Raw genomic sequence first — 27,733 nt, 5'->3', positions numbered from 1 at the left:
GGAAACACAAAGAAATCCAACACATACTCACCCATGAAAATGTAAAATATAGCATGCTGCCAAAAAAACGGTATAAAAATGGTCATCCATAAAAAAACCAGTTGAAAAACCAAATGAACGTGTGAGTTGCTGCCATCAAATGAAGAGGAAGAAAACACACACACACACACTCACACACACACATACATACACACACAAACTCAAACAACAAAACGGCATTAGATGAATTCCTCTTTCAGATGGCACATTATCCAAAAGAGTGAAACTAAAAACATAACAACAAAAATATTTGAATCAAACCTGATATATTTTATTTTTTCTCTCATACAAAATAAATAAATAATGAAGTCATCAATAAAAATTGCAAAGGAAAAAAGACATGTTATTCAGTTCATTAACTTTTTACATAAAAACTGAGCAATTCCCTCATCAATCTGCAAGCAAAGACGGACATCTGGAAAGAGCAAAAACAAAAATCTTTCTGATGTAACACACATTCATCATCCTGAAGATGTTCCCCCAGCTCTCATTCCCTTCTGGTGCTCAATTTCCTCCAACACTCCATCTTGATAGAAAGAAAAAAAATGCGTGTGAAAGCAAAGCCAGCGATGAACTGACCTCGACAACAAAGAAAGAAGCATCCACACAGTGTTACTGCAAAGCTTACAGCTAAGAATATCTGAATAATTGACCTTCACCTGAGTTCAAACCACACTTTTCGGCCTGTGTGTCAACATGACTTCAAAGTGTCACACTGCTGAAATGAAGTTTTATGACATGAGAAAACCTCTAAACAAGTTAAATGGGAAAAGTGGCAACATGTTCAGTCTTTGATCTTTTTATGGAAAGCCAGTGTAACTGTTACTGATTATAAGTGCTGCAACTCTCACAAAAAAGACCCTCATATAATGAAAATGCTACTCTTATGTCTTATTAGCAGCTGGCAGATCTGCATACATCTGAATTCAACAATTGCAATGCCATCCACATATCCTAAAGAATATGATCTCTTTTATCATATTTCATGGAAAAGGCTTTTCTTCTTTGACAAACTCGCAACCATTTTGATTTCCTATTTCCTACCTTTCTTTTCAAGACATTATTTGCAGCTCTCTGAATACACACATGAACCTCAGCAATTAGATGAGACTCTTGGATTTAAGGAACAAACTAAGCTCCTACAAAAAGGCAGTAACCATTCCAATTCAGACTGCAAGCGTTCTGGGTAACACTTCATTGCGCACGTGTGTGTGTGTGTGTGCGTGTGCGTGCGTTGTGTGCATGTGTGTATTTGTGCATGCTTGAGTACCTGCCTGCCAGCTATGTGTGCATGTAAGTATGCATGTGTGTGTGTCCACCCTTGCAGGTATGTCTGTGTGTATCTGTATGTGTGCACATGCAAGTCTGTGTTTTTCTGTGCGCATGTTACTTTGGAATGAAATTGTTTTTCTCTTCTCGCAGAATCCCCATCACTTGGACTGGATCCTCTTCCCCGGCATGCTTTTGCACAGCCGTCTCTCTGTAACACAATTCAGACAAAGGATGAATTTTAGTGGTTGTCTCATTCTGTTTTCCTCTAATACTTTAATTCCAGCTGCAGTGATGCATTTGTGACCTGTATGACATATATTCTGATTAACAGATGTGAAAAGGATGTTTATCAAAATCAACAGACTGTAAGTGTGTTGAAACTGTATAGGAAGAAAAACATTAAACAAGAGTCGAATAGAAAAAAAAACCTCCCTACACAACTAAAATTTGCTAACTATAAATATGACAAATGACACATGGTCAGATGTATTTTGTGAAATCAGTATCTTAAATGTATCTACACTATACAAATATATTACTCACAGGATGTTAAAACATGTTTTGGTCAAGATGCTCAGTTTACAGGTGTTACAAATAATTTTGAACTGAGAGTTTAGAATAACCGACAATGCACTGCCTGTTTATAAATAGCATTTCAACAATTTACCAAAAATGAAGGAATCCATGATACCTGTTCCACAAACGATACTGCTGATGAGTTTCCTGTTTGTTTTTGTGCCCCTTTTTTGACAACATCGGAAGAAAATGTTTATCATCTGCAAATTATAGAAGCTGACCAAACTCCAATTAAATTCCACTTAATTGTCAAAACTTATGGTCTTTTTCTTGACTTCACATGTTTCTTTTCAAACATTAGAAAACTTTGTTTATTGACAGGGAAATTATATTGTCTGCTTGAAGGAAAACAACTTCTTAACCCTTTCGCTGCCAGGAAAATAAGATTCAAGTGAAATCTATTTGCCAGGGCTTTTTCCACAAAAACAGTATAAATTTTCAAAAAATTCTGTGCTGTTGGTTATTGGAGAAAGACCCATAAAAGTATATATTTTCTGAAAGGGAAATGAATAAAAAATACAAAACACATGATGTTTTCCCATTTTATATATTTTTAGTGACATGCTGTTGTTTTGAAATCAGTGTTTTGTTTTTTGTCACATTTTCAACTTGTTCATTACAAACATTAGTCAGGTAATTTGCACTAAAATATCATATTTTCTGGACAAATGGATATCTACACACACAAAATCATACTAGAACAACCACAATATAAAAAAACTGAAAAAGAAATAGATACATAATGCATTGTGACTTCTGGAAGTGATAATATGGATGTGAGGCCACGCCCCCTCAGTCTCCACCCCCCTCCTCTTCACCCCTCTCACACAGTCACTTTATCCAGTTCTCATCAGACTGCATTGGCTGAGTGCCAAGAAAATAGCTCACACTGTGTCCTGCTAAAAATTCGGTGACTTCTGTCATCTGCTAGAGCTGAACAGCCGGCATCACTCACTGATAGTCATATCTTGGTCACTCTCTTGATTGCTCCCTTTATTTTCTATCAAATCGTCCTATAAATGTTCACCACTGTCTTCTCCTTTGAATTTATGCTACAATTCTTTCTGAGCATCAGCTAAAGAAAGTAATCTTGGTTGATTTAGTTCGCCACAATCGCATGCCTTGAGCACGGAGTCAGTCCGACGTTTTGTTGAGCGAGCGAGGAGAGGAGCCAGGCAAAGACTGCGGCCAGTAACCCAACCAAAATGTTCAAATAAAGGACTGCCTTATGACGCAGATGGTGTTTCTAGCCATGAATAGAATCTAGAAAGATTCCCCAAGCTAAAGCTACCAGCATTTTTGTCAATGAACTGAATGCAAAGCAAGGAAAAGTCAGAATATTTCGATGACGAGTTATCTCGTCATATAGGCAGCCTAGGAGTTAATGTGTATTTGCTTATTTGCTTGAGTGGGCTTTCTCAGTTTCTGTGTTTGCTTACTTTCTGATATCACTCTTTTTGTTTATATGGTAAGTGGTCAAGACGCGAATGTATAATGTTGCTGTGCCTCCATGGGGCACGTGAAATAAGCTTCTTGGCTTGGCTTGTCAACTGTCTGATAAGGATTGAAATATATTCCTAACAGCAACTTCATGTCAAGCATCATTAGCTTCGAGATTGAAGTTTCAAAACAAACTATACAGAAGTTACATTAAACACCAAACCACCTAATATTTTAGTTTGATAAAAACAGTCTGTATAGAAATTACACCAAACATCTATCAAATTAATATTCTCCATAAATAATAATAATAATCATGGTATTTATATAGCGCTGGATCTTGTGGAAAGACAAATCAAAGCGCTTTCGCACCAGTCATTCACACGCATGCATAACTCTAAAACTGTAGAAACTAAAGACAAGAAGGGCAGGCAAGGGAGGCTATTTTGGGTTTTAAGGCCAGACTTGAAAGAGCTGAGTGTGGAGACTTTACGAAGCGAAAGAGGAAGTTCATTCCAATCGCAAGGTCCAGAAACAGGGAAAGAACAGACTAGCCTTCCAGGAATCTTATCAGCAACAACAACAAAAACAGAGACCACAACTGAAAATACATCAGATCATGCAGCAATGGAATGAGTAGACTTCATGACGGTTCTCTAATGGATCTGCAGACTGAAGGCCTGACCAGCACACTGTGTTTTTGTGAAAGTCAGGCATCTGCTCCTTAAATTTAGTTTTGCTTTTTCAAATACAACAGATGTATAATGTATATGGATCAGTCTGCATGCTCTGACACCTTGAAACTGAAATGGAAACTGCAGAGAAATTACACAGAAATGCATCTCAGGGAATGTGTTGCTTGACATAAACCGACTTGACAAAAATATCATGCCTGATTGGTGAGCTAGTAATGACACAAACTGACAAATATTTGGTCATAGGTCTGAAGTGTAAATGTATCACCCCAGTCACACTGCCAGTCAACAGGAAATACAAATGGGAACAAATGGAACTGTTGTTTGCTGCATGATCACTGGTGAACTAGTGTGCGTGCGTGTGTGAGAGCAGGTCTGTACAGGTCTGAGACACTTGCTGACAAACACAAGCACACATCCAAAAACACGTGCTACATATGTATACAAACCAACTCACGCACTACACAAACAAACACACGCATGCTAGTATCAGTATCATTATCAGTAGCTCAAGGAGGCATCACTGCATTCGGACAAATCCATATAAGCTACACCACATCTGCTAAGCAGATGCCTGACCAGCAGCGTAACCCAACAAATGCTAAAACATATTATACACCAACTTCCCTCAAACACACACTCACACAAACACATGTATACATTACCGAACTCTCATAAAAGGGTTGTGTTGTTTCTCCTCCTGGATGGTTGATGGTATTGTTGGTTTTTGAATGGAACGCTGTTTCTGATGACAAAAAAAGAATGAGTTCACACAAAAACTTCACTTGCCCATAACATGATTTAAGATCCACATCATCATGTCTATTCATGTCATATCCAACAGCATGGAAATGATGATATAACATAAAAATGATATATGATATTATGAAAGAAGTCATCAACTGTGTTGGTCTTTTGTCTCCAAATGATCTTCGAGTAGTAATTAGAGAGTTCCAATGCAAGCTCATGATCACACAAAAAAGACGAAGTGTTTGGTAAAATTTTTCCATGTGCAAAATACTGTTTACAAGAACATTAATGAAGGATAAGCCAATCAATCAACCTTTCCTGGTGAATCCACACTCATGTCACAAGGAATGTTTGATGTGGGTTGAAATATGTGAAAGCAGAAAATAAACTCCCTACCTCTGCCCATTCAAGTTTGTTTTTCACATCTGCTGAGTCTGGTTCCACATGCAGGGCGTACTTCAGGTTGCTGACTGTGTACTCATGGCCACAGTATACTTTCTGTTCACAAACATACATATACACAAATATAGGAAGAGTCATTCTCTTGAATGCACTTATGTAAACACACACAGCTGCATGCATACATACAACAAACAACCCCATCAATCCCAAACCCTCCCTGCCACCCACACTCAAACCTTCTGAGAATATATTTCAAGTAAAATGTGAACTGCAATTGCAGTGCATGGAGACTTAATTTTTTCTCAATAAGTTGTTAATTTCCTGTGCAGTATGTTTTTTTTAAGAAAACTTCAAGGTCACAAGACTACATTGCTCGTTTGGGCAATCGGGCAAAAATTAAGCCCAGATTGCTCTCGACTGGGTGGGGGGTGGGGGTGGGGTGGGGGGGTGTGGGGGCACACAGGTCTAGCTCTTTCAGCCACAACAAACATTGTTTCTACTCCCCCTCTCCCACTTTCCCCCACCACCACCCCGACCTCTACTGCCTCTGACGATGTCTCCAACCACTCTGGTTAGTTCAGAGGTAATGCCTACATTACTGTCTTCAGTCAGTTTTTATGTGGTCGTGTGGCAATCAAACGAAAAAAATAAGGAATTTCATAAGTCCACAACACAGAGAAAAGTTGTTTGTTTTCTGAGCTAATCCGAAGCATTTTCTTTTCACAAGCTATTTTCTTCAATGTTTCAGGACCTTCACCAAATGAGGAATTGTGCTAAAAAGGTTGCAAGGTTTCAAATATCCAAAGCATCTGTACTAGGTTCTGGATACAAAGATTCTTGTTTCTTCGAGTAAAAAATGAAGTGGAAGCATGCAAATAACACCTTAATCATTTCACACGCATGCAAAAAAACAAGTACAAGAGTGTGCATCCACACACACACACACACACACTCATGAGCAATAGCAAACATACACAGGAACACACAATAATATGAATAATACAACTTTCAAACCTACCGTATTGCCAGGCAAAGTGCCCAAAATCTCAACCAATGCTTTATACATTTCTTGAGGACTTCCTTCAAAGAACCTGCCACATCCACCCATGAACAATGTGTCACCTAAAACAGACACACATTACTTTCTTCCTTCATAACTCCTGGATATCAGTGACACAGATGGTGATGACTTGATTGTCACTCATCCTTCAACATTCACCATACATATGCATTCTAACAGACACATTATAAGCAGACCCACATAAAACCACAACTTAAGGGTAGTGCAGACATGGTACTGATATACATGCTCATAATTACATGCACAATTACACACACACACACACACACACACGCACACACACACACGCACACACACACACACATCCCTAAGCACACACAGAAACATGCATGCACACAGAGAAGAGAAAAGCAAGCACAAACCTTTCTCACAACCATTCAATAACTGAAGTAGATATCTTGAGAGAAAATCTCAACTTTCTGAATAAAGTTAACATACTATAACTATATGAAAGTTAATTTACTACTACTACTACTGCTGCTACTATTACTACTTCTAACTACTGCTGTAAATACTATGATTAAGCAGTTTCCAAACACCACACTAAAAAAAAAAATCTAGTTTTGTTTATGATATAAATGCACAACACTTAACCACATCACACTGATTAAGTTTATAGTTTTGGCAATAATGCATATACTACACACACAAAACGTAACCCATTTTCAAACCTAAGTGTGGATATACTATAAATACCTATGTTCTCACAAACACACAACCAGCTATCAGCACACCAACCACCATCTATCAAGAGCACTGATGCTAAACACTGACCAGTGAAGACCGCCGGGTCCTCCCCAGAGCCTCCAGTGATGAAGTAACAGATGTGCCCCTTGGTGTGGCAGGGGGTGAACATGCACTTCACTTGAAGCTTTCCAATCTGTGTAGCCAATCAACACACAACCACCATCACCATCACTAAATCATAAACATTGTCATTTGTAGTGTATTTCTTAAATTCGTTAACAATCAGAAACATCTACAACCATCCAACAGACAATCATCTTAACCATCATCCTTATTATGTCACAAACATTGTCATGATCAGTGTGTAGTTGCGGGTCTTTGGAGATTACAAAAGTGGATGTTTATATGCTTGTTCCATATCATCATAACTATCATGCTAGCAATATAAGAATTCAATCTAAAACGATCAATCTGTGACAGAGTTTCTTACCTCAGTACAATTTATTTTAATGTTCGTGTTAGCATAAAACAGATCTCTTTTACTGCATGCTGGAATGCTATCTTTTTTTTCTTTTTTTTTTAATCTGAATCTGCCATTTAACAATTTATCAGGATAAATTCAAAAATGTATTTCTAATTCTGAAATTCTATTCCTTAACAGTAACACACATGTTTATTGTTATTGTTATCATTATTACTGCTGCTACTACTATTATCATTAAAATTATCATTATCATTACTATCAACATTATCAATTTATTCAATAGACTTGGTGTGCGTGTGCGTGTGTGTGTGTGTGAGGAGGAGGGGCACAAATCAAACCAATGTGTGTTATTTCTTGCTTATGTGCATTTAGCTTGATATGTTTTTCTTTTTGATCTTTTGGTGCAAGCTTTACCACATTTTGTGTGTGTTTGATTCCGCTGTGGGCCGAGATATTGTTTGGCATGAGTGACATGCCTGTGGATGCACAATTAACTTTCAGTAGGATGAATAAAAATGCATTGTTATTATATTGTTTGCATTGTATTGCATTGTATCTTTTAAAATTCTGAAACAACTGGAAACTTCCACAGCCATCCAGCAATCACTTACCTGAAACGCATCACCATGTGTGACTTTGTTGGTCAGTGCCCCAATCCTGTCATCTCCTCCGTACACGGTCAGTTTTTCCACCATCTCTGCCAGTTTTTCGTTCCCACCAGCATGATCCCTGAAACATGCCAAGTCTGTAGACTAAAAGGAAGGTAATATTCTCCGCCCCCCCGACACAATGTCAACTTATGTGCATTGTTATATAGAATTTTATGGACTCACTTCTTTTTCCCCTCCAATTTCACCCATGCCATTTATAATTCTGTGTGCCTAATGTATGGTTAAAATATGTAAAAACACTGTCGTGAATCAGAATCTCAATGAAGTCAGCCTCCAAACCCTGAAGTATACATATATGACATTAGTGATGATGAATAAAACTGCGCTTACAACGTGGTTGATATCTGGAGGGGAATGATCTTTCACAAATACTGGCAAGTTTCCATAACAACAAGCACACACTGATTCAACAAGGTGGAGGTTGACTGACTGAAGCTGCAAACATGGCTGTGACAGCGACCAACCATCAGTGCTCTTTCAGTTTTGATACAACATTTGAGGGTACACCTTATAATCCAAAGTGCCCTGTACTAGTTGTAGGCCCATAAAATATCATACTCTGTTCAAGGATTTATTAGAAATGAAATTCTGTTACCAGAAGGCAGAACAATGAACCTGCCAATGAAGTGACCATTTACAATATAAATTACAATGTTGTATTAGATCAGTCAACACCTTAGCTTTATTAACTGATTAAGGTTTTAACAAATCATTTTTTGGGTTTTTTTTTTTTTTTGCTGTGTGTATAACTTAGGCTTTTCCAAACTTCATTCATTGATTATCTTCTTCCCCCTCTTTCTCTCTCTCTCCCCCCCTCCCCCCCCCCCCCCTTATATTCCATGGGATTCTCCAAGTAGTATTACCTTGGTATAAATCATAGTTGCAAACAAAAGGAACACACACACACAAATAAATGTGCATGATTATACAATCACACTTCCTAATCTGTTCACAACTGAGTGTGAATGAGTACATAAGTGTGTTTGCAAGGGAATGGAAAAGCAAAGCTAAAGGCGTATGTTAAATGGATAGCTGTGAGTGAATGCATTTGTATCTGATGCTTACCAGTGATGGTGCGTGGTGAGAACAGATGTCAGTTTGACTTTCTCTTCTTCAACTGCCTTCACAACCTGTCACAGCAATCAGGGGACAAACACAGAGTAATGACACTGAGTATTCACTGACTTCATGGGTAGGAGTTACCATCTTAATAATACTGAAAAGTTTACAGCTGGGGTCAAGGAACTCTTCACTGAAGTGTGTGTCTAAATACTAAAACAATGTAAAACAAAGAAATAAAACAGAAAAAATAACTGAAACGAAAGTCTGTAAAATATGTAAATATTACAACCCATGGATTTCTATTGCTATACACTGGCATCCCCACTTAAAACCAATGCTCATAAAAGAACATGTCGACCACAGGATTCTGTTCTGGTAAATGGAACACAAAGAATTGAGTTATCAGTAGAACAGATGATTAGACATTAGGCCACCTTTCTGAGCTGCTTTTTATCTCCCAGTAATGCAGACACACCAATACTGCAGACAAGGCACAGCATATTATGTAACTGTATCCAGTGACACCCCATCTCCCCTTCACCGAATCAATTATTGTTGATCCACTGGCAGACGGGCGCAATAGCTGAGTTGTTAAAGCATTGGACTTTCAATCTGAGGGTCCTGGGTTTGAATCGCACTATGGCATCTGGTGGGTAAAGGGTGGAAATTTTTTTGATCTCCCAGGTCAACATATGTGCAGACCTGCTAGTGCCTGAACCCCCTTCATGTGTATATGCAAGCAGAAGATCAAATATGTATGTTAAAGGCCCTGTAATCCATGTCAGCATTCAATGAGTTATAGAAACAAGAATATACCCAGTATGCACACCCTCCGAAAACGGAGTATGGCTGCCTACATGGCTGGGTAAACACGGTCATACATGTAAAAAGCCCACTCATGTTCATACGAGTGAACGTGGGAGTTGCAACCCACCAATGATGATGAAGAAGAGATCCACTGGCACACACACATTTCTCTGCTTCAGTGTTCCTTGGAAACTGGATCATACCACCATGAAACTATATTCCTCAGATACCAATGAAGCTTTTTGGTTTTTAGCCTGTTCATAGGCTGCAAATGCCACATTCACTCATATTTACAAATGGGAAGCGTATACATATGGCCATTTTTACCTGGCCATCTTGGCAGCCATACTTCATTTGTGGCGGTGTGCAAGCTGGGTATGTTTGTGTTTCCATAATCTGCCAAGCATTTAACAAGGATCATGGGATCTTAAACATTTATATGTGATCTTCAGCAAGTGTTTATGTGCAAAGGGGATTCAGACACAAGCATATCTGCACATATGCTGACATGTGAGAGGGGAAAAATCTCCACCCCTCACCAACCAGACACAGCTGAGATTCAAATCCAGGACTCTAGTATTGCAAGTACAGTGCTCTAACCACTTGGAGAAATACCTTCTCAGGCTCTACAGGATCAACTGCAGCACACTCCTTGGTCTCCTCATCAATGAGGAGGTACATGTAATTGTCTTTCAGCGCAGGGAGAAGCTTCACACACATGTCAATGTGTCTGGTCAGAGTCTGTGACGAATGGCAGTGGTTCACCTGAAGCAGTCTCGAAAGACCCCCTAAACACACAGCAGAAAACTATGAAACAGATGTTTGATTTACAACTATTGCATTTGTAACCTGCACATTTTTTATGAACATGCTCTCTTTAACCTTTTTTTTAAAATATATAATTACAAAAACAATCAATACTATAATTCAGTGTAATGTCTTGTATATGGCCACATCACTGGACATTGGCTAGATTCAATGACTTTTTTTTCTTTCAGCTGTTTTCCTTTAATGTACACTGAATGTATCCATCTCTCTTTACCCAACTTTACCAAAGAGTTGTCTCTCACATTATTGTTGACAGTTACCAAACATAACAGACAAAGGAAAGTTTACCATCCTATCAAGAAAGATGGACCTCTTCCTTTCAGAGTGGAGAGGTAGCCTTGTGGTAATGCACTCAACTAGGTTCTGTTCCTTTCATAGTGGAGAGGTAGCCTTGTGGTAATGCACTCAACTAGGTTCGGCTCCCATATGCATGGACAAGGATTTTTACTCTTCCCTCCACTTGATATTGAGCATTAATCTGAATAATATCATTTTGGATTGGACAATAAACTGTGGTTCTGTGTAACACATTATGACACATGCATGCATGCACACTTGCACTCAAATGCATGCACACACGCTTACACCTTAATAGCAAAGTTTGAGTCTTGGGGCATTGACGAATGCTCATTCAGTGGCTGACACTGTGTAACAGAATGGGTTCTAAACATATTCAGTTATAGTAAGTTTTAAACAGAAATAGTGTGTGTGTGTGCACAGGTTTTGTGTATTTTGTGCACACATGCATATGCATTATTTGTAACTTTCCATAAGTGTGTGTGTGTTTGTGTGCGTGCGTGCGTGTGTCAATGTGTGGACACACTTGAATGCACATGTACATGTATTTTTATTTAATCTTAAACATTTTAAAACATCGTTTGGAAGGCGCGTCTCGAAACAGAGTACGTGGTCATGTACCTGATTTTAAAATTGCACCGATGACAGCGATGCGGGAAGCGGCTCCTCGCAAGTTCCACATCTACGAAGTATGGTTGCAGAAGTTCGAAGCAGACAAAACTTGTTCTGCAGGGTGTGCGACTTCCGTTTTAAACTTCCGCACATCGTGCAGTTTTCTCCCTTGATCTCGACCAGCGTAACAGGTTCGTCATGACATGTGCATCGAATGTGTTGTGTGAGGAACTTGGAAGTACATACAAACAATATCGTTTATTTTCACAGTAATACAGGAAATATTATGGGCGGCATCAGTCGCTGTTGTATCGCTGAAGGACCCCCCCCCCCCCCCCCCCCGTAAACCTCCCCTCCCCCCCCCCCCGGGCCCGCAGCCCCCCCCCCCCACACCCTCACTTGGGTGCAGCCTGTGCACTGACGTCTTTTGTAGATTTATTCTCAGTTTGTGAGAACTGAAGCTGACCACACCAGTAAAACTAAAGCAATGATCATAGGAACTAAACAAAAACTCTCTTCCATTACAACTAATACAATCAGACTTGGCAGTATATCCATCCCTCTGTCCAGTTCAGTCAGGAACCTCGGCGTTGTCCTTAACAACACACTGTCCTTGCAAACATTTATCAATCAGATATGTTAATCCCGCTACTGTCAACTGCGGCGCATCAGTTCCATCCGGAAATATCTGTCCATTGACGCAACATCTACACTTGTCGTTTCTCTCATTCTCTCTCGCCTTGACTACCGTGTAACTCTCTATTGTCTGGTTTGCCTGCTTCATCCATTCAGTCCCTTCAGCGCATACAAAATTCTGCTGCCCGACTCGTCCTCAGGGAAGAAAAGATCTGAGCACATCACTCCTCTTTTGCAACATCTCCACTGGCTCCCTGTCTCACACCGAATAAAGTACAAGATCAGCACTCTGTGCTACAAATGTATTCACAAATCAGCCCCTTCCTATCTCTGTGGCTGCCTTCACCTCTACACTCCATCTCGCTCACTACGATCAGCTTCGGATCCACTCCACTTACGCATACCCAGATTCAAACTCTCGACTGTTGGCCGCCGTTCTTTCTCTGTCTCTGGACCTTGCAGTTGGAATGAACTTCCACAGTCTTTCGCTTCGTCAAGTCTCCACACTCAGCTCTTTCAATTCTGGCCTTAAAACCCACCTCTTCCCAAAATAGCCTCCCTTCTCTGCCTCTTCCTTGTCTTCAGTTTCTCCAGTTTTAGAGTTATGCGTGCATGAGAATGACTGGCGCGAAAGCGCTTTGATTTGTCTCTGCACAAGATTCAGCGCTATATAAGTACCATTATTATTATTATTATTATTATTATTATTATTATTATAAATCGTTTGAATTAATCAGTGAGAATCGTTTGAATTAATCAGTCGCAAAACAAACATCGTTTGTGTCATGCTTGGTGAGCCGAGTGAATCTCAGGCGTTGTAAAAATGCATGACCAGATCAGAGTAGCAGTTCTGATATTCAGTTTTCCTATTAATTTTGGTCTTTACTCGGCTCTCGTTCCCACCAGTCTGATTATGAATCCCGACGATAGACCCCGTCACGCGGCTACACGGCCTCTATCCGGACCCTCCCGGACCGGAGTGCACACACACACACACACACACACACACACACACACACACACTCAGTGGCACACGCGCGGACACACCAAGTACACAGCCAACCTTGTGTCGGCATGACTTCCCGGTTCACAACACACACACACACACACACGCACTGCACACCACACACACTCTGACAGCCAACGCAGTGTCGGCATGATTTTATTCACAACTGACTTTGGTTGTGCAGAATACCTTAGAGCCGGCCGGGATTTAATTTATGTAAAGAACAGTTTGAAGAGGATGACTCCCACACTGGGAGCTGTTTCACAACGACAAACTGAGACTTAAATAGCCTACAACTACGGCAGTTATTATTGTTGGTAACATGGGGCCTAAATAAAATGACTCGACTGAGGCACGTGATTGAAATCACACAGCAGATTTCTACAATGTACCTTTGCCACGGTATTCTGGTCTTCTTCTGTCTTTGTTTGATGTTTAATGTTTCTCTCAGTCTGCGGGGCTGTCTTTGCCTCTCATAATCTTTATATGTTTTCGTAATCACGTTAAAATGATCTCAGTCAGCCGGCCGGTAGACTGGTCTGTAAAACTTCACACAACTGATGATGTGCCAGGATCGACTTGACTTGAAATAATCGGCATTGTCATAAAAGCAACAACTGACAAAACACACACACACAACAACAGAACATAAACAACTGATAACAACAACAACATAACTACCGCAACCCCTCCCCAACGGCACCCCGCGAGAGACGGACAGAGAGAGAGGAAGGGGGTGTGTGGGGGGGGGGGGGGGGGGGGGGGGGAGACGAAACGACTCTGTCACCGAGACAGGAGGAAGAAAACTATACTGTACTGACCTGTTATGTTAATTCTGTCTTTGATGTCCTCTTCCTCAGTGACCTCACCCACCTAGCGCCCCGTCCCTCGCCTCCATCCATACATACCGTGACAGACAGAGTGGGAGTTCGCCTCACGGAAACACTGGTGCTGACACTGTGACTGTCACTGCCATGTATAGGTCTACGTCAGTGTCAAACCAGCGGTCCCGTACTCCCCTCGGCACGGAAATAAAAGAAGTAAAGAAAGAAAGAAAAAAAAAATCTTCAGTTTCTCATCCAGCTGTGACGATTTCCTCCTTGTCCATCAGTGTTGACTGTCAATGGCGAGGAAATGTATAACGATCTCCATGGTAGTGTGGCAATTCATAATCATGTCACCTTCTTCCTTTCCGGCTCTTTTACCCACATTGTGCAGGGTACAAAACTAACAAACATCGCAGCCGGCTGGTACAGTATACGAACGCACACACACACACACACACCACACACACACACACACACAGAGTACTTGCATCAGCCAAGTGTGTGTGTGTGTGTGTGTGTGTGTGTGTGTGAGAGAGCGAGCGCTGGTGAATTAAATAATAATAATAATAGTCAGTAATAATGATAACAACGATAATGATAATAGTAACAATACTGATGATGATGATGATGATGATGATGATGAAGATGAGAAGGAGAACTGCTGAGAAGAAGAGGAGGAAGCTGTGACTTGTTTTACGTGACAGTATGCCTGGCCGACTGCACGGTAAGTTGAAGAATGAATGATTGTCATGTTATAGGTGTAACTCAAGTGTTATCCACAAACAAGTAAAAAAAAAAAAGCACGGGTGCTTATCCGACTCAAAAACCCAAACGCTGACGAACAGCCTTGACGATACCTGCAAAACTAAATAACTTCGGGTTTTTTCGCCTGTGCTGTGAAGATAGTCACGAGCCATGTTGATCAATGGGAACAGAACAGACTGCCACCTGTCGGCCTAATCTGTCATCAACAAGCTGAGTTTTCCCCCCTCCATTCCGTGACATACACAGCTCGCCACCTGTTTTTCAGGGGAGGAAGAGACGGCGTGGATGATGACGACGACGATCATTATGGACTGATACTTATGTAGCGCCTGTCCTCGGTGAGAGACCAGGCTCTAAGCACTTTACAAACAAGGAGTCGACTGACGATAAAATGAAAGATGACTGCAGAGTCTTTGAAAGCTACACACGGAGAAAGTTTATAAAAACTGTGCGTTGAAAATGAGACTCACTTTTGAAAAGAGGCGTCGAACACTTCCGTCAGACCACAGGTCCGCCTGCGGCCGGGGACTGTGTTAGTTGAAAAATCATTTTCTAGCTAATACAGTCCATGAAGACAGACCTTTGATCTGAAACGTTGGACGCCTCTTATTATCAAAAGTGATCGAGTCTTATTTTACAACGCACAGGTCTTTTTAATAAACACAAATTCATTGCGCTGCCTTTGGGCGCTTATCATTCATTTCCTGTGTCAATGAGTCATTCAGTCAGGTTTCAGTTACGCCGCGCGCGCGCGCACACAGACACAGACAGACACACACACACACGCGCGCGCGCGCGCGCGCGCGCACACACACACACACACACAGCCATGTAACATTTTACGTGCATGAGCGTTTTGTTTATTTACCCCGTTTGTTTATTTGCAGCCATACTCCGTTGTTGGGGGTGTGCATGCTGGGTATGTTCTTGTTTTTAGTAACCCACCGAATCAGTCAATCAATCAATCAAAAACACTTTATTAATCCACATGGAAATTAAGTTGTGCAATCACAGGTTCGTTGTAAACACTGGCATAAAATCATCATGCGCAACATAAGAAGAGATTAAAACTAGTCAAATAAGAATTCCCAATAGCTGACGATAGACTAACCCCCCCCCCTCCGCACACACACACACTCATGTTAAGACAATAGGGTATTGCACAACAATATTTACAAATGAAAACATCCAACAAAAAAAAGGTATAGATTACTAAAAATGACATGCGTGCACGCACGCACGCACACACATACACACACACATGCACACACACACACACACACACACACACACACACACACACACACACACTCACACGTTATGACCATAAGGTATTGTACAACAATACATTAATAAAAACATCAAGGGAATAAATCGTCGTATATATAAGTAAAATGCACACACACACACACACACACACACACACACACACACACACACACACACACACACTCACTCACTCACACACACACTCACAACGTATGCATGCACATAACATATGTCACGCCAATAAAATTAGTACATTAGCATTAAGATATATGAAATCCAAGTAAAATAAGAAAATATTTAAAAATCACTTCCGATCACACACACACACGCACAGAAATGCTTGCCCGTGCTCACCCGCTCAGTCCCACATGCACGCATAATGTCTGCTCCCATGCACTCGTCTGCTGGTGAAGTTCAGGTGTTGCTGTGGCGAGGGGGCTTTGGGGGGTGGGAGGGTTCACGCTGACATGGATCACAGGATCTTTAACATACGTAGCCTACTTGATCTTCTACATGCATAGACACACGAAGGGGGTTCAGGCACTAGCAGGTCTGCACATAATCATGTAGACGTGAGAGATCGGAAAAATCTCCACCCTTAACCCCCCAGTTACGACGGAGATCAAATTCATGAAACTCACGCGAGAATCCAGCGCTTAAACGTTTTGACCACCTTACCCATCATGGATGGTAGTAAGTGAGGAAAGAGAAGGAGGGAGAGAAGTGAAGAAGGAAGTGTAATAATAATAATAATATAATAATGGATACTTATATAGCACACTAACCAGAAATCTGCTCTAGGTGCTTTACAAAAACGCTTTTGTTAACATAAAACATTATATCTATGTTACATACACACACCAAAATGTGACTACACACACACACACACACACACACACACACACACACACACACACACGCACACACACACTGCATACATACATTTTAACATACATGTGTATCTAACAGCTACCCTAACACATACGCACACATAGGCAGGCACAAACTTACATAAACACACGCACACACAATACACATTCATATACATGCATGTTGTTATGTACACATACATATGTATACACACATAGTCAAGCACAGCTAACGAAAAGGAAGTGGACCTGCCACAATTGAACTTATTGCTGAGGGAAAAGGTGTAGGCATATATAGACAAAAAAGAAGAAAAAAAAGACATACACACAAAACTAATCTACTTCAAGACACTGTTTTCTTTTTTTAAATACATATATTCCTTTTTTTTTCAAACTTCAAGACACTGTTAAGTACTTGCACATTTAACTCTGTAATCGGAGAATATTAGCACTGAGATGCTGAAAGGCACCCAGAAGTACTGTTGCCCAACTATACCTACTACCTAAATTTATTATTTTTAAAAATCAAAAAACACAAAGGCGTAACAATATGATCGGAAATACATCCAATGAGCACACACACACACACACACACACACACACACACACACACACACACACTGACGCGCGTGCGCACGTACACACGCGCACGCAGGCACAGCAGAAAGATGGCTATAAAAAAGGGGATACTTTTAAGCAGTTACTATCAACAGCGCACAAGTGCTCCTGGCATCCTGCCAATTAATTAATAGAAGAAAGGAAAGGTGCAGGTGCAGACGACAAGGGGGTCACGGTAAATCGGTAAATGCTTTGGGAATTGGGAGGGGAGGAGAGAGAGAGAGAGAGAGAGAGAGAGAGAGAGAGAGAGAGAGAGGGGGGGGGGGGGAGGCAAACTATAATCCATGAAAACCTGCTTCATTCCTCATGAAAGAAGAAGCTTTCCAAGGAAACCATCTTCAAACGAAACAGACGGAAACACGTTCAACAAACAACAACAAAAGTAATCTGATCAGCATAAAAAATTGTCAATAAACTGAATAGGATCATCTTCTTCTCTTCATCTTCTTCTCTCGTAACTATGGTAAGAGTCATTGGGGCGCCGCACAGGACTGTTCACCACTGAGATTCCTCCAGGTCTGTCGGCTGTGTGTCGAAGCGGATGGTGTTCCTGTTCATGGGGAACGCTATACGCAGGTTTGTACTTCGGCCTGCCGTGATGGAAATCATGCACACACACACACACACACACACACACACACACACACACACACACACACACACACACACACACACACACACACACACACAGAGGAAAAAAAGAAAGAAAAAAAGTCTGGTTTATTCCGTCATGTTGCTCTCATGTTTTCCACAACTATGAATCTACCATGACCGAGGTCAATGGAGGAGGTAATCGAAATAATTAACAACTCTGAAAGTTCAATGGAACATGTCATTATATTTGTTTTTTGCACATCTCCCACCTCCCCACCCTCCTCTGTCCCTATGTAAATACGTATTAGGTCTTTTGCTCGACGGGCGAAATAGCCGAGTGGTTAAAGCGTTGGACTGTCAATCTGAGGGTCCCGGCTTCGAATCACGGTGACGGCGCCTGGTGGGTAAAGGGTGGAGATTTTTACGATCTCCCAGGTCAACATATGTGCAGACCTGCTAGTGCCTGAACCCCCTTCGTGTGTATATGCAAGCAGAAGATCAAATATGCACGTTAAAGATCCTGTAATCCATGTCAGCGTTCGGTGGGTTATGGAAACAAGAACATACCCAGCATGCACACCCCCGAAAACGGAGTATGGCTGCCTACATGGCGGGGTAAAAACGGTCATACACGTAAAAGCCCACTCGTGTGCATACGAGTGAACGCAGGAGAAGAAGAAGGTCTTTTGCTCTCATTTGCATTTATAACTTTTGCTTTCTTTTGCATTAAAAATTAGGTCTTTGCTCTCATTTGCGTGCAAGTGCGTTCGTCCAGTTCATATCATTCGCACTGTGGGACGGGTGGGGTTGGGTGTTCGCTTTCGTTCCTGTGTTCAGTCTCTGGACTCTCTCTCTCTCTCTCTCTCTCTCTCTTCCCCCTCTTTTGTCAGCCATAATATTATTTGCGTGAATTAATCATGCAAATGAAGTTGTCACGTGACATAGAGAGTACAGCCCACTTACCTGGTGACAAGTATAAAAAGGCGTCCTCCCGTGACAAAGGCGCACGCGGAAAACAGCAAGAGGAAAACTCCAGCGGTAAAAGCGATCCTTGGGAAGGTCGCAGATATATCACTTGCGCAGTAAGTACATTCAGTAGTAAAAATTGTGAGCTGTACATCTCTGTGTGTGTGTGTGTGTGTGTGTGTGTGTGTGTGTGTGTGTGTACCCATCGTTTTTGGTGAATTTTGAAAAACAGAAGATTTTTGTCATTGCATTCAGGGTTGGATGTAAAGATTTGTGTGCTCATGCTAATTCCCTCTCTAAATAATGTTTTTGTTAGCTTTTCTTCGGTGAACTGATCCACGAACTTCCTTTCCCTTAACTCCCTACGCTTCCTCCGCTCTCTGTTCCCAAGTTCATTTCCCCCTTATTTCTTACCTCTCTCATTCATCTCACACTATCATCCTTCCTACTTTTATTCTTTCTTTAATCATTAGTCAGGCCTTCCTTCACCCAGTCGAACCCTTGCAGTGAATAAAGTACGGATTCTTTGCCCTTAAGACCTTAAAAAAAACTTAGGGACCTTTAATCGTTTACTTAACCTAACACTACTTAAACTTGGCAGTACGGTAGCTCGTGAGTTAAAAAACACAGTTGCTCTCATTTAAATCTACGTAACGCGGTCTATTTTTTATTGAAATTCTAACAATAATTTTTTGTTGTTGCATACCCCAACGGAATATCATATTTATATTGTATGATGTCGTTTCAAAACAAATGAGTAACTAAACAATAAAATCATCGTATCATAGAGTGGTCTGCGGAGTCGAGTGAGGGCATCGTTCTCACCTGAGACAACACTATGCACCTGCCGACGTTCACGACGATGACCTTAGTGCTGTCTGCCGTAGTGGCAGCATCCAGTGTGGAGGCCACGTTTTTCCGCCGTCCTCGTGTCCACCCCGGGTACCGCGGGTCTGGCTACAGTGGTGTGAGGTACAGCAGACCCAGGGTGGCTGTGTACTATTCACGGCCGAAGACGCTACCCGCTAAAGGTATCTACTTCCTTCTTTTTTTTTTTGTGTTATTGTTGTTGTTTGTTTGTATATTCGTGTGCTTTTTACTAATACATCCCTTGTGATTGAACTTTCGGTGTGTATTCGTGTGGATTGTGTTTCGTCGAGTTGTGTTGAGGGGTGTTGTGCTTGTGCTTGTGTTATGCTGTATTGTATTGCGTTGTATTGTGCTGTTCTGGGCTTGTATTGTTTTGTATTGTGTTGTACTGTAGATTGTAATGTATAATCATTTTAAGTCACAACACTGGAGATTTCTCTAAGTGAAATTCAAGTTGCTCTCCGCGGGGAGAGCGCGTCGTTACAGTACAGCTCCTACCCTTATTTCTATGATGTGCATGTGAACTTGTTTTACTATAAAATGTGCTTTTTGTTCTGCTTTGTTGCCGTAGGTTCTTTTACGGGCGCTCCATTGTGCATGCGTCACACAGGGACCTCGGCTAATTGTCTCATCGGAAAGATTAGCACCCAAACCACCACTCGAGGTCTCGTCAAGGGGGAAGGAGTAAAAATCCTGGTCCGGTGGGGGAATCGAACCCGTAGACATTCACGGCTATCATGTCGCTTCACATTTTTCATCATCATGACCTATATTGTACTACCCTTCTGTCACAACATATTTTTCCGTGTGAAATTCGGGCTGCCTCTCCCCAAGGAGAGCGCGTCACTACACTACAGCGCCACACATTTTTTTATTATATATTTTATTTATTATTATTTTCTGTCTGCAATGCTATTTGTTTTCTTATCGATGTGGGTTTTTCTATAGAATTTTCCCAGGGGCAACCGTTTTGTTGCCGTGGGTTCTTTTACGTGCGCTAATTGCATTCTGCACATGGGATGTCGGTTTATCGTCTCATCCGAATGATTAGCATCCAGGAAACCACTCAAGGTCTAGTGGAGGGGAGTGTGTGTGCGTGTGGGGAGGGGGGGGGGGGGGGCGGGAAATACTGGCGACTGTGTGATTCGAACTTGAGAGCTCAGATTCTCTAGCTCCTTCGAATGGGTATGTCGGTGCGTGCAGTGTAGGAGGCTGGTGCGACAAAATTACCGTTAGAACGTCTGCGTGTATACAGACGTGCTGCTGCTGCTCTGTGTGCGTGCGTGCGCGCGCGTGCGTATGAATGAGTTAGCGTGTGTGTGTGTGTGTGTGTGTGTGTGTGTGTGTGTGTGTGTGTGTATGTGTGTGTGTGTGTGTGTGTGTGTGTGTGTGTGGGGGGGTGCGTGAGTGTGAGTATGTGTGTGTGTGTGAGTGTGAGTGTGTGTGTGTGTGTGTGTGTGTGTGTGTGTGTGTGGAGAAAGACGTGTTACTTTCACGCGGCACTCTGTTGCAGAGTGCAAGACACAACCTGCACGGGACCCTTTAGGGGTATGTTACAAACAGGCGACCAAAACGGGTGGAACCTACGTGCTGCAGTGTGCTCTAGGTACCCGCTACAACCCCCATACATGCAGCTGTGACATCTCCTTCCACGGTGAGTTGTCCGAGCTGAGGGATCAGACAGTGTCGGGTGTGCGTGGTGTGTGTTGTCAGAGATCCCCGATTTGTTGTACTGTGTTCGCATTCAAGGAACTGTCGTCCCTTGGTTGAACGGATTAACTGAACAAATAAGTGTGATTTTTTTTTCCCCGAAGGCCTTACCTTCCTTCCGTTTTTTTTTCTTTCAAGCGTGTGGCACACACACACGCACTCGCGCGCGCACACACACACACACACACACACACACACACACACACACACACACACACACACACACACACACACACACACTAATATCACTTAAAAGTGGAAAGACGGAAAATTGAAGACTACTACTACTATCAATTCTCTCTCTCTCTCTTTGTCTCTCTCTCTCTCTCATGTTTACATGCCTTTCTCTTTACATACTCCGATATAGTATTTTCGTTTCTTCTGTTCTGAACGGAATGACAGGAAGCAGTGAGGCTGGCTGCTGTGATACATGGGTTTTCATTGAACTTTCTTTTCCTTTTGCTTACAAATTGCTCTTTTCTCTTTTGTCTTTTTTTTTGTTTTGACGAGGACTGGATGTAAAAAAAATGTATGTTGCTCATCTTCTGCCTTCGCTGATAAAGAATTAGTCTTCAGTGTCCTCAGTCTCTGTCTGTGTTTGTCTGTCTCTCATTTTCTGTTTCTGGAATCTTGAGACTTGAGTGTCCACCACCCCGGTCTCTCAGTCTTCAACATCAACTTTGTTTGCTACAAATTTCATGAAAGATGAATCACATGCATGGATTGACATCTCTCTCTCTCTCTCTGTGTTTCTTCCCCATCTCTCTCCCATCCACCCTCTCGCTCCCGGTATTCACAGTAAAACTATGAAATTATGTTATTTCCTACATGTCGCGCTGTGTCACACTTCCACGAGTGCAACGTGCATGACATGATTGATTGATTGATATGATACTTATACAGCGCCTATTCTCGGTTGGAGACCAAGCTCTAAGCGCTTTATAAACACGGGGTCATTTACACAATAGGCCGTCTACCTGGGTAGAGCCAACTGACGGCTGCCATTAGGCGCTCATCATTCGTTTCCTGTGTCATTCAATCAGATTTCAGGCACGCACACATACACACTCCGACAAACATGTACATGAGGTACACGCGTAAAACATGTAGCTGGAGACCCAAGCAGTTGCTCAGCGACACTGAAAACAAGTGGAAGTCTTTCCTCTTTGCCAGTCACACAACAACGGATTCACATGCATTCGGCTGTCCCAACGCAGCAGCCACTGATTGCTCTGCTGGGTCCCAGTGCCATTTCATTGTGACTTGTACAGCTGTTCGCAGGCATACAGGCTATCATGGTCATGTGTGTGTGTGTGTGTGTGTGTGTGTGTGTGTGTGTGTGTGGTCTGTTTCAGATCCCCGCGAAGAACAAGCTTCCGGCTATGACTGTGTCCGCGAGGCCGCAGGGAACGAAGTCACGGTGTCACGTGCACAGGGCGTGGCAGCAGCACGCGCAGAGGGCATGGCGGCCATGAGGCAGACGTGGGCTGTGGCCCGTGCAGAGGCGCGAGCAGAGGCAGCCCTGCAGGCCCTGGCTCAGACCAGAGCGCAGGCCCAGGCCCAGGCCACAGCCACAGCCAAAGCACTGGCGGAAGTGCAAGCCCAGGCCGCGGCGGCCAAGCAGCAAGCGGAGGAGGCGGTGGCCCAGGTTCGAACCCAGGCCCAGGCACAGGCAGCCTCATCCGGAGCACAGGTTTCGGGGTCGGATCTTGCGCAGATCCTCAAGGGTTCAGCTGGGTCTGCCACCGCCTCCACCACTGCTTCTGCCAGTGCCAGTGCTTCCGCCAGTGCGGGATCCGGCCTGCAGAACGGCGTGGCGGGACTGGGGGGATCAGCTGCCGCTGGAGTCCGGTCCACAGCAGAAATGGCTCAGCTTCTTGGGGGGTCCTCTGCAGCTGCTGTTCCTTCTACGTCCACGGCTTCTGCGGGTGCTTCTGCTGCTGCCAATGCGGGGACCTCTGTGATGAGTGACCTGGAGTTGGATGCTTCCGTCCTGGCAAAAGCTGAGGCTGAAGCACAGGCCCAAGTCCATGCGGACCTGGTCCGGATCATCCTGGCGTCCTCTGCCGGTGTCCCCGTCTCCTCCTCTTCTTCCTCCGCTTCCTCATCTGCTTCTTCTTCTTCCTCCTCTTCCTCCGCCAGCAGCACAGAGACAGCTTTCCTGAAGGAGCTGGGATTCAAGAGCACTCCCTACTGGTATGGTTTAGACAACGCTTTGAGAAGAGAGACTGACAGTATCTGAGTAGAGAGTGTTATAAAATACTAGTTAGTTAGACTGCAGTTTCCAGTTTCCTGAGGGAATGTCTCATCTTCTGTTGTAAGCAGTTCACACACACACACTCACACACATGTGATTCTACTGTTTTAGTTTATCCTTTCTCTGTAATTATATTCTCTTTTAACCACCATACCCATCGTCACCCCCACCTCCCACACACAAACACACACATGACACGTATATTATTACTCAAAGTGATAAGACGTTAAATCAAATAAAGATTAAACACACAGAGTATCTCTCTCTCTCTCTCTCTCTGTGTGTGTGTGTGTGTGTGTGTGTGTGTGTGTGTGTGAGAGAGAGAGAGAGAGAGAGAGAGAGGAGGGCCAGTGAGTGTTGTGTGGAACGACAGGCTGTGACGTGGTGACAATCAGACCTGTCGGCGGGTTGTTGTCAGTGTGGAGGTCGACCTTGTGCAGTTTTTAGGAGACGTGATGACTCTCACATGGTATCCGTGATACGTTGGTAGCAAAATCATACATACAGCCAAATCCTTCCAGAACAATGTCATGATATTTATTAAAACAAAATTGATTTAGTCGAAATCACTCATCTAAAGACCATTTTCAGGCCAGGTGCAAAGATCTTTTTCGATATAATTATTTGGGTCTTCATGATTGAAGTGGATGTCGACGAGTAAGATAGCGAGAAATTAAATCTTATTTCTAGTGTCGATTTTGATAGTTACACAGTATCTAATGGATAATATAATTATTTATTTTTCTTTATAACCAACAGATGCCGTGCTTGGTTCAGTTCACCACGTCCACACACCAGCTTCTCAAGGAAGGGGGACAGCACCCATGGGGAACAGACTGACGATCCGGCAACGAGACCTGAAACTCCTGGGTGGAAAGCCCTTTGCCCTCTGTGACTGACTTTAGCCTCAACGAACGACTTCATCAGTGTCCAAGACAAATAAAACTCAGTGTCCCCGATGGCTCCATTGTCTGCTGTGTCCATTTTAGAACGAATAAAACAGCAACGTAGATCTTCCAGATCGTATCATACTTCATACGGAATATCAGGATTAACTGCGTAATGGGTGGGGTGAATTTTCAAGTGGTGAGATAACCAGCTGAAACAACATTTTCAATGAGGTGATAAGCATTTCAGAATGATTGATAGAGGAGTTCGACTGGGAAATAAAATGCTGTGATTAGTAACGGCAGGGATGGGGATGGGTAGGGGAAGGAGAGTGATACGCCCATGTTCGTATTTTATTTTATTTTATCTTATTCATCGTTTGGTTAGCCATGCAGCCACGACTATGACTTCCTTCTGGTCTGAAGATTTAGTAACAGCACTTACCTAAACAGAACCATTCATTTCATCATTCTGAAAAACCGGCTGGACCAAACATTGTGTTAAATGTTACTTAAAGACCACAATGATGTTGCCGTTTTCCACGACAAAAACAAAAACAAACCAAAAACGTCTTGGTATTAAACCCAAACTATCTTATTGTTTTATTTACAAATCTATTCACAGTGAATTATGTGAAAACAAAACAACAAAATTCGGTACATTTAGCCACAGTCTTGCACGTGGGAGTATGATTTCCACGGAAACATCAATTTAGCATCGTCCAGTTTGTATCTTGATGAACTTGAAGCCAATTCCTTCACAGCTACAATGCTCCTGTCTTTGTTGTTGGACAAACTGGGGCTGCTTTACCATTGTTCGTTGCGGGTTTGGGTGAAATATTATACCGCTACTCGTCAGTATTTTAACTCACTCAGTACGGCCAGTCCTCTCTTCTCCTCTACACAGACCCCTCGGGTGTCCAGTGGGTGTCTGAATGACCCAGCCTTTAGCTTCCGTCGTCAGAACTGTGGTATTCTTTGTCAACATTCACCTCTTCAGTATAAGAGCGTTCCGCTTGCTATATTTTGATGATGGTAATTGGGATGAAACGCTGTTAACGTCGTCTCTTTCGCCGTTCGTATGGAGAGAGTTAAATAGTCATTTCTGATATTGTTCTCACTGATGTCCTAGTTTGTTACTTATTGTTGGTGTGGTGAAAGAGAAAATAAAAATGTTACACAATGAACATTGTTGTTGTTTTCTAACTGTGTATATTTGCGAGCGAGAGCGTACATCAGTAAATTAAATTCAGTCAAGTTCAGTTTCTCAAGGACGCGTCACTGCGAAGTTCGGACTAATCCATATACGCTACACCAAATCTGCTAAGCAGATGCCTGACCAACAACGTGCCTTGTCAGGCCTTGAGGAGAGAGAGAGAGATAGAGAGAGAGAGAGGAAAATAAAACAGTAAGTAAAGTTAATGTTAATTTCTGCTCTACACAAACTTCCCTCTTGTTAGTGCTCTTTGACCTAATAGTAATGCTTGTGCTACATGACAGCTGAGCAGACAACGTTTCTGCTGAACACACACACACATTTAATAATAATAGTACTTACAATGACAATGATAATGTTCTCTCTCTCTCTCTCTCTCTCTCTCTCTCTCTCTCTCTCTCTCTCTCTCTCGCGCGCGCGCGCGCACACACACAGAGGACAGAACGCACTGGTTCTGGCGGTAAAAATGGCAACACGTCCGCCTTGGAAGCGAGAAAATCTGAGCGCGCTGGTTCGAATCACGGCTCAGCCGCCAGTATTTTCTACCCCTCCACTAGACCTTGAGTGGCAGTCTCCGGGACGCTAATCATTCGGATGAGACGATAAACCGCGGTTCCGTGTGCAGCATGCACTTAGCGCACGTTGGTCAGTAAATATATTTTGTTTCGCTACTGCTGGATTTGTTCTACAGAATTTTATCAGACACAACACTTTCGTTGTTATGGGTTTTTTTTACGTGCGTTTAGTCGGTATGCTGCAAAAGGGACCTCGGTTTATGGTCTCATCCGAATGACTATAGCACCCAGACTAGTGTGGAGGGTGGGGAGAGGGGAGTTGAGATACTAGACCGAGTTGCATAAGACGATCTTTGCAGTGGTACGTTTGCTTAGAGTTAAGAATGTTTCTAAGTATACTGAATTTACCGTAGAGTTAATAACATTCTTAGCGGCGCCCAAACTTAGCGCCGGCTGCTAACTTCGCTCAAGCAACCCAAACTAGCGGGACTTGAACCCGTGAACGCTCGCTTCCAGGTCAGTTGGGCCGCATTACCACTAGGCCACCGACCGTTCCACACAGCACCAGGCAGCTGCACGTTCAGTGAATTGTTTGTAGGTATAGCTGCAACGCCAGCGTTTCCTTGTTGAAACTTTGACTTCCTCCCATCAACCCCCCCCCCCGACTCCCCCTCCCCCACCACCATCCCGCCTGCCGCCCCACCCCTCTCCTTCTCTTCCATTCCGCCTCCTTCACAGCCCCCACCCCCACCCCTCCTTATCGGCTGCGCTTCCTCCTCCCAATCTGTACAGTAGTGACCTTTACTTGTTCAGAGTTCCAACAACTGCTTTTTGTTCAGTGCCAGCAGAGATTGTGAGTCCATCGTCTCAGTTCTCTGGTGCCAGTCACCCCCCCCCCCCTCCCCACCGCCTCCCGACCCCCGGCCCACCAACCCCTCCTCTACCTCTCTCTCTCTCCTCCTTCCCTTTCTCTCTCCCCCTCCCCCCTCCCACCTGCCTGCCCTCTTTTGCATCTACTTAGAACT

General features: G+C 42.9%; 1 protein-coding gene across 2 annotated transcripts; it reads right to left on the bottom strand.

Annotated features, from left to right (window-relative positions):
* Positions 1 to 288: 288 nt before the first annotated feature.
* LOC143293468 (hydroxyacylglutathione hydrolase, mitochondrial-like) lies at positions 289 to 14,284 on the bottom strand. Of its 2 annotated transcripts, none has more exons than XM_076604356.1 (9): positions 14,167 to 14,284; positions 10,582 to 10,754; positions 9,163 to 9,227; positions 8,038 to 8,155; positions 7,030 to 7,135; positions 6,193 to 6,296; positions 5,169 to 5,270; positions 4,688 to 4,767; positions 289 to 1,519 (listed from the first exon to the last, which is right to left on the bottom strand). In XM_076604356.1, the coding sequence occupies exons 2-9, from the start codon at positions 10,684 to 10,686 to the stop codon at positions 1,426 to 1,428; spliced, it is 774 nt and encodes a 257-aa protein (XP_076460471.1). In that variant the 5' UTR covers positions 10,687 to 10,754; positions 14,167 to 14,284; the 3' UTR covers positions 289 to 1,425. The 2 variants fall into 2 exon arrangements, with proteins under 2 accessions (XP_076460471.1, XP_076460470.1); XM_076604355.1 differs by lacking the exon at positions 14,167 to 14,284 and adding an exon at positions 11,713 to 11,857.
* Between the last annotated feature and the right edge of the window lie 13,449 nt (positions 14,285 to 27,733).

This window comes from Babylonia areolata, chromosome 19 (genome assembly GCF_041734735.1).
Source record: "Babylonia areolata isolate BAREFJ2019XMU chromosome 19, ASM4173473v1, whole genome shotgun sequence".
NCBI lineage: Eukaryota > Metazoa > Mollusca > Gastropoda > Neogastropoda > Buccinidae > Babylonia > Babylonia areolata.
This window is presented reverse-complemented; position numbering and strand designations above follow the sequence as displayed.